Below are 16,887 nucleotides of genomic sequence, written 5' to 3'. Positions count from 1 at the left end.
CTTGGCTAGCCTGGGGTCTGCTGGTCTACTGGAAGTTCTGTCTCCCCCTGCCATTTACAGTGGGTGAACTGGACAAGCTGTGGGATCTCTTTGGGCCTTTGTTGTCTCAAGAATGTGGAAAAATGGCTTATCTTTAAAAAGGCAGACAGCTGAGAGAGTAGGATATAATATTCACACGCACGTAGTGGGAGAGAGAGAGAAGATTCCAATTTCATTCTAGGACAAAACTAAAAGGGGGAAAAGAAAATAGTACTTCTTCCATTTTCATTACCTTCCAGGAAGTTCTCTTTATATACATCATTTCGTTTGTTATCTAAATAACTTTGGGGAGTAGTTATTTTACAAATAACTGATTTTAGAAAGGCTAAATATAATAATTTCCCCAAGGTCATGCTGCTCATAAAAGGCAGAATCAAGTTTCAACAGTGTCTATAGGATTCCAGAACTCTGAAATCTTAATATTTTCACGTATTATTTTTGATAAAATTTATTCATTTTCATTTGTGTTGTGCCCTTATGATTTTTGCCATATCTATACACCACTGATAGTATTTTTAACTTAAATTGATAAATGAACTTTTTTTTTTACTTAAATGTATCTTTAAACTAAACTTTAGTTCATACCAATAGATTGAAAACCACGTATCCTTTTTCGTACGTAGACAGTAGAGTTGAACTAAATATAACAAAAGACATATTTTTTTAACTTATCTTAGTATTATTGTATGACAAAAAGCAAACAAACGAAAAAGAAACCTGTTTCTGCTTCTCTTTCTCATTTAAAAAAAAAAAAAACAAAAACAAAGGCAATATCTGACTAGCACTAGCAGAAAGAACTGGACCGTTGAGAAGAGTGATTTCCTCCCTCCATCCGACACTAGTCAGGGCGTCTCCCTCTAAGCACCCTGGCGCCTCTGGCAGTTTGCACACCCCTGTGGGAACACACAGCTCCATCCTGCACTTCACACTTGATGAGGTGGCCGGTCCTGATTACATCTGATGGGCGCTACCCTCCTGCTGCCACACGCCTGAAACAACTTCCTCTTTGAAGTTGCAGGAAGCTCTGCTTGCAGATTGGCTTGTTAGGTGGCATTCGGAAAGTGCCCCGACTTTTACAGAATCGGAGACCTCACAGTTTATAAGAACGAAGCCGTGTTTTCGTGCCCAGATGCTCTCAGGTGGCAGCTTCCCTCTGGGTCACTGCCCACTGCTGGCAGCTGGGAAGCCCTCACCTTGCCACTTTCTAGAACATGTTTTAAGGAAATGCCAAATGATATGCATGAAAATAGGGCCTTATCTTCTCAGCTCTTCTCACAGAGAAAGTTTGTGGCACTACATTGAAAACAATACTTGAAAACAGTAGTGATGTAAACATCTCCTGCTGCCGTAGAACAGGTAATTGCCCACGAAGTAGCTGCCAGCCTGGGGCCCAAAGGCTCCTGCATTGCTCCCTGAATACCTTCCTCAGAGGCTGTTCTGATGGCCTTTGCACACATGTGAACTCTCAGGATTCCCAGGACATCATAGACACGTCCAAAGGGATGGGAAAAATGACTCCAGAAATACTGACACACAGAACACTGATGTGATACAGACGTAGCTGAGCATCAGCTGCTAAGATATAATGCTGTTCAGGCAACGATGAGGCTGAGAGCTTAGACGCATCCCGAATTACTTTGCACAGAGTAGGAGAGAGTGGACGAAGCCCAGAGTAGAGGAGTAAGACGTACAGACAGAGCTGTGGGTTGGTGTCCGCCACATGTGAAGAGTGATGCGACCTGAGCAAGTGAGTGACCTCTCTGTGCCTCAGTGTTCTCATCTGTAAATGGGGATAATAACGGCACTTTCCTCCTGATGTGGGTGTGAATAATGAATAAGAGAACACATTGAAGGTACTTAAAAGAGTGCTTGGCACAGAGGAAGGCCTCAGTACGTGTTCATTTTTAATCAGATAAATCAAGCCTAAACGTTTGACTGTTGAGAAAAAAAAAAAAAAAAAAAAACAGTGACCAAACTATATAAAGAAGCTGATATATTCAGGAGAAAATTCCTGTACTGATGATAAGCAAGGACGTTTTTCTTTGCACTATTTCTGTAAACAAAATTGAGTAACTATATTGGGAAGTAAATTAGGTTGAAAAGTTAATTGATTTTTTTTTCCCATGTGAGGTATGGCATTTTTTTTTATGGTATATAAAGTGATAAAATTGGTTATTCCTTTCCATAGCCCAAATGAATTTGGCCAATGAAGTGATTATACTAAGAAATGTAGTGACTGTTAGCAATTATTAGTGCTTCAGGTCCACAGGCATTCATAGAGCTATCAGGGGAAAGAGCGAGATAGAAATCCAGTTACAAAATAGCATTGTCCATCACCCCCTGAAAATAAATTAATAAAGTTCATTTAAAATGTATTAAGGCTATGAGCACATACACAAGTAAATATTTGCAATTCTTCTTTGTGAGCCAGAGACTGATCCCTTGCCTATATTATTAGCAGCAAAATCGAATCTCCAAAATAGTGTCATGGGTACACTCTCTATCGGCACCCCAACACTCACCTACCAAAATCCCGTTAGACTATTGCACTTGCTCTCTTGGATTAATTTTACTCAATTTTAAAGTTGAAGCTATTTTATTATATTCTAATTTTTTGACTGGTGCATACAGTAATTTGAATTAAATTAAATGAGAATTATTAAATAACCATGACAGCCTTTCCCAGATATTCTGAATGATCATGAATTAACTACACAACATCCATGCGCTTTTTAAATTAAACCTCTAAATCAATCAATCCTAAATCCCATTTTTCTGTTAGATATGAAACGACTTTTAAAATATTTCTTCTTGCAGTGCGAAAAGTAATTACCCAAAGAACTGTAGAGAATAGTAAAATGTGTGAAATTTCAAAGTTCATGATAACCTTAGCATTATTCAGCATTTGGCTGGAATTAACTTAAGCAATTTGGAGTATTATCCAAAAGTTATCATTATCATTTCCAGCATTGGGAGTAACTAAAGGTTGCTAGGCACTGACAAATCAGAAATCGATGTCTGATCAAACACAAGTTATGCACCAAATACAATTACTATAATTTATCAATTCAGCTAGTCAAATGAGATTGTCAGTGAGCCCAAAACACTCGAATGCAATCATAATTATCTTCAGAAAGTATCAGGGAACATTTTTGGAGACAATAAAAGAAATGTTAATGTATGTGTAACAGGTTATTCAAGTTCTGCTAATCATATAATTGAACAATGCGATTAAATTTTTTCAGTATTAAATTTTTACGCACTTTAAATAAAATTATATAACCCACATTAGATAATTGTACTAAATTTTTTTTCCTTAATCAAATGTATTTTTACAACATAAAAGGTCTCCTTTAGACAGATGCCAAAAACAACTTTTTAATTGAAATGGTTTTGACTTAGTTCAAGATGTAATTTAAAAAAACAAAAATCAGGTAAGTCAGAGAAAGGCAGGTGATAAATTATGTGCAAATCCTAGTACGTTCACAGTAATTCCATCTCTTTTCTCTCACTTGTCATCAGGGCACCATGTATTTTCACATCCCACTCTGCCTCCCTACTGTCCCCAATTCCCACAAGTGGGCAGAAAAGAATATTAAGGAAATAATTGGTCTTACATAAGGCAGCCCAGGTTGGATTTAGGCAAGAGGCTCACTTTCAGATCCAGGGTTAAAGAATACTATGAACATGATTCTTGCCTGACAACCTACCTCATTGGTTTGTAATGAAAATCAAATGAGGATATACATATAAAGTGTTTTATAAGCATCCACACACTGTGCCAATAAGAGTTCTGATCATTGTGATCCATGCCCACAGTCTTAGCCCAGATTCGGAGAAGAACCCAAACCCAGTCTCTACTTCGAGCCAATGTAAGCCTTAGTGAGTAATTCAGATGCCTCGGACTCGAAGATATTCTTGCTGTTTCTCTTGCTGTAAGCTTATGACTGTTACTCTAGCTTTGTTCTAATAACTGGATCCTGCTTTATTCCTGGGAACAAATAGGGTCCCAGAAAGTAAATCAAAACAAGTCTTATTCTTCAGATTCCTGCTTCAATGTTCTAATACCAATCCGCCTCCCTCTGGAGGATCTCTGCCTTCCTTTCTCCCATCACCTTAGAAGCTCTGACCTGAGACCATTTTGCATAGACGGGACCCTCCTGGTCCTTCCATTCCTTCCACATTCTGCTGGGCTGCTTGGCTTGTCTCCATGCTCCCCAGATTTGGGCTCAATATATAGAGTTCAGCCATTTAGCAGATTTAGACTTGAGGTAGCAAATTCTCTTGTAACCTAGATTATCTACAAACAGAGCACGACCTTGTCTTGTGAGGTAAAAAGTTGTGTATCTCTTGAGATAATCAAGTCAAAGCTCCAGAGCCAGCAATGGTAATAACCATGTAAGGCACCGCTGCTTTGGTTGGGAGGTTAGACAAGATCACCCAACAATCCTAGGTCACCTTGCCCTCCAGGACTCTCGTGTTTTTCTGTACCTGCAGTGCCAAACACATCTTTTTCAGATCCACACATTCTTTCATTGGCTGATTTACTAAACTTCCATTGTGTTCTAGGCAAGCCTCAAAGACCCAGAAACTTTTGGCCCATCGCACATTCTCTGCCCTGATCGTGTAAATCTTGATTTTAGAGTTAAAATCTCGGAAGAAAACCTCATGGTCTTATTTCCAAGTTTCTGGCAGGTTACTACATTTTTGTTTTCTCCTGCATTTCCTGTCCCCTCCCCCTCCCACCCTAAATGGCTGTCATCTCAGGAATGAAGACTATTAAGCTGCCAACTACACGGAATAGTTGCCTTCCTGTGTAACCATTCCAGAGAGTCGCTAGCCGCCTTGGTTTTCATTCCGTCACAGTTTTGTTGGTGTGATTCTTTTAGCCGAAAAGTATAGTGTAATTTTGGCCTCAATAGCTTTTTAATAGAAGGTAAGCTTTAAACTTATAATGCACAGCAGCTTCTGGGACTCTGTTTACATTATTTAGAAATTTGAATTGCGTCTCATTTCTAATGAGGGATTTGTAAAATCCAACTGAATTCACATTGTTTATAAAAAATGAACGGATGAACAATTAGTTACTCAGTAAAAATGATCAGTGATGTTAAAATGAATAAACAGAAGCGACGTTTCAATTGGAGTTGGGAGGGCCTGTAGGGGGCGCTCTCACAGCCCACGTTGATGATGGAGCCCAACATGGAGAGCTGTTTATCAAAGCCCACCCAACTTCCTCTTCTCCTCCTTAAAAGTGTTTCCTCTCCTTTGTTTCTTAGGGCTTACACGTGGTTCGCCATTAGACTACATGCCCCTAATTGCAATTCTTTGTTGTTCCTGAATGAACCCATTTTGCTGGAGAAATATCTGGCTATTTGTTTAAGCGCAATAGTGGTGACCACAAAAATAGATAATTCCTGCTCATAAGACTCTGTTCTTCTATAAGATGTCACACACCCGGTATTATCCACATATTTTTCTTTCACCTTTTTTCCTTTTATCGATGCTATTTTAAAATGTAGATTATCTGTATTTGTCTAACTCTTAGTTATAAATCTCAATTAGAAAAAACGTAACAGAAGCATTTTTGATAAAGAAGTCACAAAACTTACAAAGCATGCTTTTCAGTAAAGCTGTAAAGAAGGTGTATTTATTTCACGTGTTGCTGTACCTGTTATTTTACTTCAAATAGATTAATTCACGAGGTTTACCATTAAGTGCGCTTACCCTAAAGATTGGTACCATCCTTTTCATCTTTGTCAAATAGAAGCAAATTGCTTGGTTCAGTACAACCCAGACTCAGCTGAGTGGCTCTTTCTGTGGTTTTTCAGAAACGGGAGGGAGTGAGAGTTGAAAAAGCATTCATCATCGGGAAAATTTGTTTTAAAAGCATCCACCCAGCCACACAGCCAGTAAATAAATTACCCACTATTCAAGAGAAGGAAAGCACAATTAGTTTCACATTATACTAAACCAATTGGCTCCTGCAGTGACGTCGTTCCTGAGAAAAAGCCAGCGAGAATGTCATAGCCTTGCCCTTTCACCCACTCCTTAGAAGCAAACGGCAAGCCTTTTCTCAAACTAAACACTCCATGCACAGCTTGGTGAATATATTTGCTGACTTTTAGATAAGGAGAATTATAATCATGACTTAAATCCATGTGGTTAGTAAAACCTACTTCACAATGCAGTTAATGACGCTTTTGTTTTGTACTCGTGACAGGCAAATACTTGGAAGCTTTATGGCAAGGAAATAAGACTTGGATGAATTATTTTCAAACCTACCTTTTTCCTTCCCAGGATAATTATTGCATGTAATCATTTACAATCGAGAAGCACAGGAAAGGGTAAGGGAAAATCACACTACGGGGAATGGAATATGCACAAAAAAATCTGCAAGCTATTTTTTGCTTCTTAGGAAAATGGGCAGTTGCTAAACACCCTCTCATTACCTCTTTTGAGATGATCAGGATGCCGTAAGAATGTACTAAATTAATGTCATCTGCCATGACTTAACCTGAAGAAACACAATCATTAGGAAACTTTACATACACAGCTGCTGCAGCATTTTAAGCATCTTCCATCTGAAATAAGAAAGCATTCAATGGGCTTGGAAGACTGAGTGCAGTTGCCATCATAAAAAGAGCTTTACTTCCTTCCTGCACACAAGTGTCACCAATCAAAACCCAAAACCCCAAAATCAAAACCCTTATGTTTACATGTCAGCATCATTCAAAATGTAATTTCATTTGTTAAACTATTCATTTGCACATTGGATAATGGATAATTTGGGGTCTGTGCATACAGGAAATGTACAACACTTCCTTTACACCAAACAAAAAGTAGCATACTGACTTTGTACTGTGAGTCCAAAACTTCGTGCTTTACAGACGAATCAACTCTTCCCATGGTTGGGAACACAGCCTGGAACTGCATGGAGAACATATTTGAACAATGTTTTCATTTTTAAAGATACACATATGTGTGATCAGTATATAGCATAGCAGAGAGGTGAGGAGGAAGAGACGGAGGAGAGAAGCAAACAGTGAGAGAGAGAATATCAAAAAATGAAAATGTACTTAGGTCTTATCCATGAAAGTTTCTTTCCTAGGGATATAAGTTTTTTTTAATGCTGACGAGTGGAGGAAAGACTAAGGGTGTATATTTTGTTTATTTTTGGTTGTTTGATGTATGAAAGTTTTAAAATTAAAATTGTTAGGCTTTCATTATTAGGACTCTATTTAAAAGTATAGCAAATTTTACAAAGTGCTTCTGAGAGTACTTTGAAAACTGTCCCAGGTTAAGCAAATATTGTATATGGAACTTGTAAATGGTATATTGTGTGTGGTTTAACAAAATCTTTCTGAAAATGAAATAATTCTTAAAATCTAATAAGTTCAATGTATCAATACGATGACCTAAAGTTTTCTTAGGCTTTCAAATATGTACAAACATAAGATTTTGGACATAAGATTTCAAATCATAAAACTGAAATCCTATATCTCAATCAATTTTTAATTGCATGCGCTAAACTGAAATCACTAGACTAACACACTAATAGGCGAAATTCTCTTAAATAACACAAATATTTACAGTACCAAATGTTCACAGATTTTTTTTCTTAACACAAAAGTGTTAGTATTCTGGTTTCTATTCTTGTAAACATTTTATATGCAATTCTAAATCTTTCTAGAATTAAAAGACATGTGCCCCCTTAAGGGAGATGATATTCCAGTTAATTAAAATTACTGAGAGGTGTATATTCTTGTGGGCGAAATGGGCACACCCATGAAGGAAGGGAAAGAACCATCCAGGCTCACCGAGGTCCTTTCTACCTGAGATCTTGGCCCAGCATGAGGTCTGGAACTGCAGACATCTCACCACCCCAACTGCCACACTCAGTGTTTTTGTTAATCTCTGTATTATGGGCTTCAAAACTGTGATGAAAGGTCAAGTTACCTAATTCCCTGGCTACTCTCAGGAGCCAGCAACTGTGCACACTGTACCCCTCACTCAGCCTCTTCCGAATGGGCGCTGGGCCTGGGACACTTCTAAGAAATCCCACACAGCCTGTGTTGTGAATGAGCTGGCCATGAAAACCCAGCACGCTATAAATGTGAATAACACCAGTGTAGCCCTGCGACAAAGGATCTCAGAACCTCAAGCTCTCAGAGGTGTCTGCCCTAAAAATCTAACTCTTCTTTTTCCTTGTCCTGTTAAGCCTTCAAATCTAACTTACACTCGTGGCTGCTATCGACAATGAAACACAAATCTCCGTATTTTAAAACGCTTTTTTTTCTTCTCTCAGTTTCTACAGATAAAGTGATCTGAAGTAACGAGTGATGCCAGCAAGGCAGAAAAGAGAAACTGTCACAACCCCCAGAAATACGAAAGGAGGTTTCGTACCAGATAGCAACAGCTCTGGTTCAACTTCTATAAAAACCCAAATAAATGGACAATATTGTTCAATTTTAGAAATTCCATTTCTTCTATGTTCTAAGCTGTATAACTGTCAGATTTTTATGGTTTAAATTGTAAATGTGTTTTTCCCTTTGCTAATTATGTTTTAGTTTTTGGTTTGTTTGTTTTTTTGTCTTAAAAGTCTTAAAATGTGAAGAATATTTATGAATGGTAAGGGAGACACTGTATACAAATGTATATTTGTAAAAGCTATTTTTATGATTAGCATGTTTTACCATTGATCATATATAAAGTCAGGTGATATTGCAATTCTATGTTTAAAGCTTATTTCCAAAAACGTCATGTAAGAAAAGATACATCATAGGCTAGTTTTTGTAATTTATTTATAATTTATAGTTGAAAGTACTTCAGATCATAAGGATAAAATACTTGAAAAGGTTATATTTCTGCCCTCTATAAGCACCATTTTTATTAATATAGAAAGCAAATATTCCAGATGGGATTAAGTAGATAAAGGACTGTTGGTTTGACCTGTGGTTAAATTCAGCATTTTCTACTCTATAGAACTGAAGTGACCCAATTATTACTTCAGCCCGGTGGGAGTTGGACAGGTTTTAGTGCCGGTACAGGTGAGAACGAGAGTTGCAGGGAAACGATTGTCTTGTCTTTGGATCCAGAAGTTTGAATTCGTGCGTACTCCCCTTCATTTCATCTCCTAGGAATTCTCCATTCCCAAACATTGCAAGTGTTCTCCAGAAGCTCTTAGCTGTTGTCTTGTGCTATGGAAATGGAAGACACCATCTTCACAGACTGTAGGAGAATTCAGCCTATAATTTCTTAATAAATTCTGTTTCTTTTAAAACAAAATTGGTGTGTGCCTTTGCTTTGGGGTGCCTTTGCCCTGAGTTTTAAGTCACCGTATTGCCACAGAATCAGGGCACTGATGAAAGTAGACGAACTTTACTGCAAGGTGTGTTATTTATGTGCCCTGTGTGCCCACATTCTTGGTTGGGGGACGTGTTCTGGAACACGTGACTTTACCATGTGGTGGAAAGCCAGATGGCCCTCAGACCTTGACGGAAACTGCACTCTGGTTTACAGTTCTAAAAGCATGTTTTCTATCCAAATACAGAATTTTAAGGAACTATTTCAGGAGAGAAAGCAAAACTATGTCCTCATCGGCATTTGTGCCCAACTAGAACTTTTCCACTAAATGTGCAAGCTCCTCATTACAGAGCAGAGAGAAAACGTGTCATGTCACCAAAACACTTTGTGGGATCGAGGCCTCCTTTTTTCAAAGAAACCAAGAGTCTAAAGTCTCCTTGATATGTTTTATTTTTCTATCTGAATGTCTTTAAGGTAATGTATCCCCTGTATGCCTTTCAAATATGAATTATGAGAATTACATAATTTCATCCAAACAAAGGTTATTACCAAAAACCAAAATCGTGAAAACAAAAGCTAAAACTGTGCACACCAGACCCTGGGACCCAGATCAGGACTGTTCTTCCCACTTGAGGAAACCTGAAAACCATCATGTGTGCAGTCTGGGGTCATAATGAGAACTGGAACATTTGTGACAGTCGTGATTCGACTGTGAAAATGAAGAGAACTTGTCTGTGGTTCCATAAGGCAATACATTCAGCAAAGTGATTTCTTTTTTTGCTGCCAAACAGACACATTGGCTGGGATAATGCTCCCGAAAGCAAGTGTTCCAGGTGCTGTGTGTCAGGAAATACACGTGTGGACACTTTTCCCAACTGGTTATTTGTCTGTCCTCATTGTCCAAAAACGGTATAGCTTTTATAATCTGGCATTTTCATAAGTTAAGAATATCACCCTTCCCTAGACATTCATGAACTATTCTCAAAGTAAGATGAACAATTAAAATGTATAAAATAATTCTCTGTTATTGGAGTTCATTTCACACCATGGGTCTCTCCCTTTATTTGTTATCCATTCCTGGCTTTAAGATTTCTTTTGATGTCAAAAATGGAGTAAAATATATATCAGAGAAATAAAATATAGATTACTTGGGATTACAATCCCTGAAGGATTTGTTTTAAACATTAAAAGGAAGCTCTTAAGAGATGAGGAGAGGAGTGTGGACTTCTGAGTCCAAATAAAATCAGTCCCATAAAAAAAATGGTAAGGGGGAAAAAAGGGGCATTACTTATTGTGTTCAATTCAAGAAAAATATGGGAAAATAGGCCCACTGCATGGGCAGGTACATAAACTGGTCACTGGTGACAATGTGAAGGGGAAAATACCAATTCTGCTTCCATCATCTTCAACAAAAGGATAGTTGCAGAGCAGAAATTCACAATACATTAAGATAGAAAGGAAGAGGAAACTATTTTAAATGGCTTAATGTTAAGAGAACAGGAATTACAAATGCAAATGCCTGTGGAGGCCTGATAAGAAATATAAATGCAAGAAACAGGCCTGAAGTAAGTTAGAGGACCTCGAATGCGACTGTCCACGACGAGATTGCCATCTCCCAGCTCCAGCGGCGCCTGACTCAGAAATGCAGCCCCAACGGGCCGGGTTTCTTGATTCTTCCAGACAAGGTAGAGGTCCAGACTTCTAAATGTGATATCCTACTTTGTTTTGTCTGCTTGTTTTTTTAAAGATTGATATTAACATATAGCTAGCATACAATATTATATTAGTTTCAGGATACACCATAGTTATTCAACATTTATAGACCTAAAGAAGTGATCACCATGATAAGTCCAGCCACCGTCTGACACCTTACCGCGCTGTCACAATCTTATTGAGTATATTCCCTGTGCTTTGTTTGTTTCATACCTGGAAATTTGAAGCTCTTATTTCTCTTCACTTGCCCCAACCCCTTTTTTAATTTTTCAATTACAGTTGACGTTCAATATTATGTTGTATTAATTGCAGGTGTACAGCACAGTGGTTAGACATTTGTATAACTTAAGAAGTGATCCCCCTGACTAGCACCCACCTGGCACTTTCTGTAGTTATTACCATATCATTGACTATATTCCCTATGCTTTACTTTACATCCCCATGACTATTTTGTAACTACTAATTTGTACTTCTTAATCCTTCCTTTTTCACCCTGCCCCCCAACCCCCTTCCATCGATCACCCCAATCTAATACCCACTTGACATCACACATAGTTATTACAATATTACTGATTATAGTCCTTATGGAAACACTACATCCCCATGACTACTGTGTAACAGCTCATTTGTACTTCCTAATCTCTTCCCCTTTTTTTACCCACACTCCTAACCTTCTTCCTGTCTGGCAACCATCAAAATGTCTCTGTACCTTTGAGTCTGTCTCTGTTTTTTTTGTTTACTTTGTTCTTTAGATTTCCACATATAAGTGAAATCACATTGCACGTGTCTTTCTGTGTGTGACACTCCACTCAGCACAGTACCCCTCAGGTCCATCCATGATGCCGCAGAGGGCAAGGACTCATTCTGTTCCCTGGCCGAGCAACATCCCATTGTACGTATGTACCACCTCCGCTTCATCCATTCATCCATCTTAGCCATGGTAAATGCAGGCTGCTTCCACATCTTAGCCATGGTAAACAGTGCTGCAATGAACATATGGATGCGCCCATCCCCTCGAAGTAGCGTTTTGGATTTCTTCAGATAAATACCCTGAAGTAGAATTACTGTGTCCTTTATTGTCTGTTCTTAAAGCCTTTGTTTTAAAGTCTATTTTGTCTGGTATAAGTATTGCCACTACAACTTTTTTTTGTTTGTTTCCATTTTCATGAAATATCGTTTTCCCCATTCCTTTACTTTCAGTCTGTGTGTGTCTTTTGATCTGAAATGAGTTTCTCATAGGAAGCATATGTAAAGATCTTGTTTTCTTATCTATTCAGCCAAATTGCTTGGAGCATTTAATTCACTTACATTGAAAGTAATTGTTGATAGGTATGTAGTTATTGCCACTTTATTATTCATATTTTTATTATTTTTTTTTATCTTAAAGAAGTCCCTCTAAGATTCCTTGTAATACTGGTTTGGTGGTGATGAGCTCCTTTAGCTGCTTCTTGTCTGGGAAGCTCCTTAGCTTTCCTTCTGTTCTGAATAATAGCTTTGCTGGGTAGAATAATCTTGGTGGTAGAGACTTGCTTTTTATCACTTTGAATATTTTGTGCCAGTCCCCTCTGACCTGCAAAGTTTGTGTTGAGAAATCAACCGACCTGCCCAGGGCCGCCTGGCTGAGGCACAAAGCAATCCGCAGATAGCCACCACCTGCCCTGGGCTTAGAGGTGCCTCAAGAGGCCAAGCCATGAACCGAGGCTGGCATTCGCTAGTGCCGGGCTTAGAGCTACCCAGCCAGAGGTATGGGTCAGGCTGAAGCCAGATGCTGCTTGTTTGGGTTTTGTGAATCTTTGAGAGATTTTAGGAAAGTCTGCAGCATGAGCCAAAACTGGTCATTTATGCAGAAAAGCCACTGAAAGTGGCTTGGTTGGGCCTGAAAGTGGGGAGTGGGGGAAGGGAACTCAGGGAATCACTAGGGCCAGGCCAAAAAAGGTGATGGCCAGTTTGAAGGAGACTCAGATATGACGTTCACCTGTGTCTGCACGTAGGGTGGGGGCGGGCTCAACAAAGAAGCAATTGCTTCCGCCAGCTCCTCCACCCAGGAGAAAGCTGCCTCTCCAGTCCTCACCCTGAAGGCAGATAATTGAGTTCCTGCCCTTATGTCCCTGGCACCTTTCGAGCTGCTGTCCCCGCACTGCAGCTCAGAGCAAGCGAATCCATCAGAGGGTAAGTCCGTGTGTGGGCCCTTTACGATCACCTTGGACTCCGGCTTCCCTCCGTCTCACTCAGCTGGTTTTCACAACCAGAGTTATGGGGACTTCTCTCCCTGGCACTGAAACGCTGGGCTGGGGAGCTTTGTGTGGGTTTGGGACCCTTTGCTCTGTGGGGTAGTGGGGGGATCCTCTGAAGCTGAGATATCCCTCCTGATTTTTAATGGTCACACGTGGGTGTGGGACCAGCCTGTTCCACATCTCTGCCCCTCCTACCAGTCGCGAGTTGGCTTCTCCAAATCCTTAGTTGTAGGGCTTCGGTTAAGCTAGATTTCAGGCGATTCTCAATGATGGTTGTTCTGTGCTTTGGTTGTAATTACTGTGGTCCCGAGAGGAGGTGAGTACCACATTTCCCTACTCCGCCATCTTGACTGGAGTTGTTTTGTTTTAATATGAATCTGAAGGTGAATGAAACCACATCTGTGATTTATACCCAGGATTTAATAATTGTAAAACTTAAAAAAGCAAACTCGCAATAATGAGAAATAACAAATTCCAGATTATCTCTGGTGAGAAAAAGAAGGGAGAACGCAATAGGGGTATTCAATAGCATCTGGAATATTTAATTTATTAGGAAAAAATATTTGAATCGATGTTTTCAATCAAACAAATATCAAATGTTAAGTATAAATGAAACTAAGTATAGGTTACAGTCTCTCCAAAATAGGGAAAGCTGAGATTCTGATAGGAAAATTATGTTCAAAAGTGCTACACCCAGCAAACCTGCCTTAGTGTGTAAAAGCACCAGATATATATTGACTCAGACCATATGCTATTCATACCGAATTCCTAAAAACATTCTGGGACAATGTACCTGAAATATTACGCCACATGATTAAATATTATACCTCGCATGATTAAAAACAAAAATGCACGAGGCACTTATAGGAAAACTATCTAATGACGACTATTGAATTCAGTAAATCAGAAAGCTGCATATTCATAATTGTTGCAGTGATACTTATAAAATGGAATATAAAAATAGCAAACAAAAGCATTCTTAAAAACATGATTGATATGTAAGTATAATTGCTGGTAAACAGCAACCTGCTTTTATCGTTTCGGTTGAATTAGTACAATTGGTTAGCGAGGACGCGGGAAGGGAATATGTCAAATGCCTCATCCTGTATAGGTCCATTCATCTAACAAATAGTGATTGAGCACCCATTGTGTGTCAGGCACTGATCTAAGTCCTTAGGCGACATCAGTGAACAAAAGAGATGAAACCCTTCACCTGGGTAGAGTTTAAAATCTTGGTGTTTTTCTACATGACGCTATAGAAAAGTTGTTAGTACGATTCATTAGGAATGGTGGTATCATCCTGAGTATAAGAGAAACTGGTGAAGTGATAATTCTGTTGCTTTCTCACCTTTTGAAAAACCCTACAGTTATCCGCGAGTGTATGAAAAACCCTACAATCAGCAGCCCCACAGGGTGCTCCGGTCCCTTCCAGGTCCTTCTGCCCAGTGTTGTTGGTGCCAATAGCTCGGTAAAGCAGAGCAGAAACTGATTTTTGATCAAGGAATGGAGAAGGGCGAGCGCATGCTCTAAGGGCTCATTCTCCCAGCTCGGAGAAGCCTGTTCTATTTAGAGGCTGCAGCGGGGGGTGATTAAATCCTTTCCTATGTGTAATTATTCTTCTGTGGCACATGGTCCCTTTCGCACCTGATGGCCCATCACCACCTTGATCTCTGTATTCGGCCCTCTCTGTTTTGTGGTCGGAATCCTTGTCAGCTCCTGTCAGCGCACAGCTCTGACATCGTTTAGGTACTGAGAAACGTTAAAGTCTGTTTGATGATAGCCCGGTGACAAAAGCATGAGGAGTAATGAAAAATTGCGTGAAGATCCAACTCATTTACTTCTGTCCTGTGTAGCCATCTCTTTTCTGGTACATTCTATGCCCTTGCCAGACTGGGATTTTATAGCAATGTATTTGTCATCTCTGCTGACTTATCCTTATCACAACTGCAATACTGCAATGACTAAATTGCTAATAAACGTAAGACAGCAAATTAAAGTAACATTGAGATTCTATTTTACAACTATACAAATAGGAAATATTAATGCATAGTAAATATTCCCTTGTGATTAGGAGGCCGTGGGGGTTAAACTCTTACAGTCTTATATTTAATCACTCCCATAAAATGCTAGTGGGAGTCGTAATTGGCAAACTTCCTGGAGATGAATCTGACAGGATGTTGCAGGGTGTTTCAAGCACAGTAACAAATTATGTCATCATTAAAATTATAATTATGTAGAATTTTTAATGACATGGTGGAAAGTTTAAGATTAAGGAAGGATAAAAATTGTATGTACAAGATTACTTCCTCCTCATAAAGAAAAAAATGCATTGAGGAAAAAAATGTGTAGAATAATAAATGATTTTTTCTCTATCTGTACACTTTCTTGCACTTTGAAAATATCATTCAGGTCTTGGTAACTGCAAGGTGGTATTGTTTACAGAAATGGGTGAATCAAGAAGAGATTGGGAGACAGATAGTGTACCTGATTTTAGACTTGTTGTATTTTAGAGGCTATCAATAACACATCCAATGTGAAATTTCCTAGCATGAAGTAGACTAAGTATCCAGGACTGAATATTATACATAAAGTGACCAGGACTGAAAGTGCTATTTTAGAAACCATCCACAGAGATGAAAAAGATGAAAGAATAAACAAAACCCCCCAATGAATTAGGAACAGAGAGGGTCAGGGGGCTAGAAATCTTACTGGAAGGAATGGAGAAGGTAGAAAAGTTGGTGATCAAAATACAAAGCTATACCTGCAGTACCCTTACTACCTGTATTAGTGGGACAAGTTGGTTTCACTGAACTGAAAACCTTTGTATTGAACCCACAGGTTGTCATTTTATAATATCTATGCAATTGGGATAAGTGATCTGTCAGGAAGACTAATCAGCAGACTTCAACAGTTTGTTATAAATTGTTGCAATAATTCCTAAACATTTGCGATGAATGTCTTCTTAGGTTAGGGACACCACAAGCAATGCTTCCCATTAGTATAGATGGCAGGGCACCGCCCACCTGTCAGCTCACACCCTGTCTAGGATGACCCATTCAACACCCAAGGTAACCTTATGTAGAAAAAGACCTTATTCTCTGGTGATCAGGGCTGAATTACGGCGGGGCGGGGGTGCGGGGGTGCGGAGAAGAGGTCAAGAGAACAAGGCAAAATTCCTTTAAATGTGCTAAATGGACTTATATGAAATGGAAGAAGGATAGAATTTTATTTACCATGACTTCTCTTAGAAAGACAGCTGGATACAGTAATAGCAGTAATAAAAGAGAGGGAGATGGCATCCTACTAATTGAGATGTTTTGTTCAAGGAGGATTTAAACGAGGGTTCAGCCTCCAAATATCCTTCTCCATCCTTCCCTCATTCACCTTCACATCAACACACACAGACACACACACACACAATTGTGTGAAAGAAATCATTAATGATCATCTATTAGAAAATGTCCAAACTTGTCAGCTTGTCCCAGGTACATAACAAGATTACATACCTCCTAGAGGGTCTGGTCTGCAGGTAAAATTAGCCCAATGAAAAATGTACTTTCTCTGCCTATTTTGGTCATTAATGAAATGCCGGATG

The 16,887-nt window shown here is 39.1% G+C and overlaps 1 protein-coding gene across 13 annotated transcripts in view; it reads left to right on the top strand.

The window, feature by feature from the left end:
• The window catches only part of RALYL (RALY RNA binding protein like), a 499,528-nt gene extending 490,201 nt beyond the window's left edge, over positions 1-9,327 (top strand). For 12 of the 13 annotated variants that reach the window (XM_033126911.1, XM_033126900.1, XM_033126901.1 and 9 more), the window contains one exon: positions 8,348-9,327. In XM_033126911.1, the coding sequence (XP_032982802.1) occupies positions 8,348-8,365 (18 nt within the window). In that variant the 3' untranslated portion in view covers positions 8,366-9,327. The remainder of the gene's footprint in view (positions 1-8,347) is intronic. The other variant, XM_033126899.1, reaches the window with a different exon arrangement.
• The last annotated feature ends 7,560 nt before the right edge of the window (positions 9,328-16,887 follow it).

The sequence above is a fragment of the Rhinolophus ferrumequinum genome, chromosome 14, assembly GCF_004115265.2.
Source record: "Rhinolophus ferrumequinum isolate MPI-CBG mRhiFer1 chromosome 14, mRhiFer1_v1.p, whole genome shotgun sequence".
In the NCBI taxonomy this organism is placed as follows: Eukaryota; Metazoa; Chordata; class Mammalia; order Chiroptera; family Rhinolophidae; genus Rhinolophus; species Rhinolophus ferrumequinum.
Note: the sequence above shows the minus strand (reverse complement) of the source record. Positions and strands in the feature narration are given on the sequence as shown.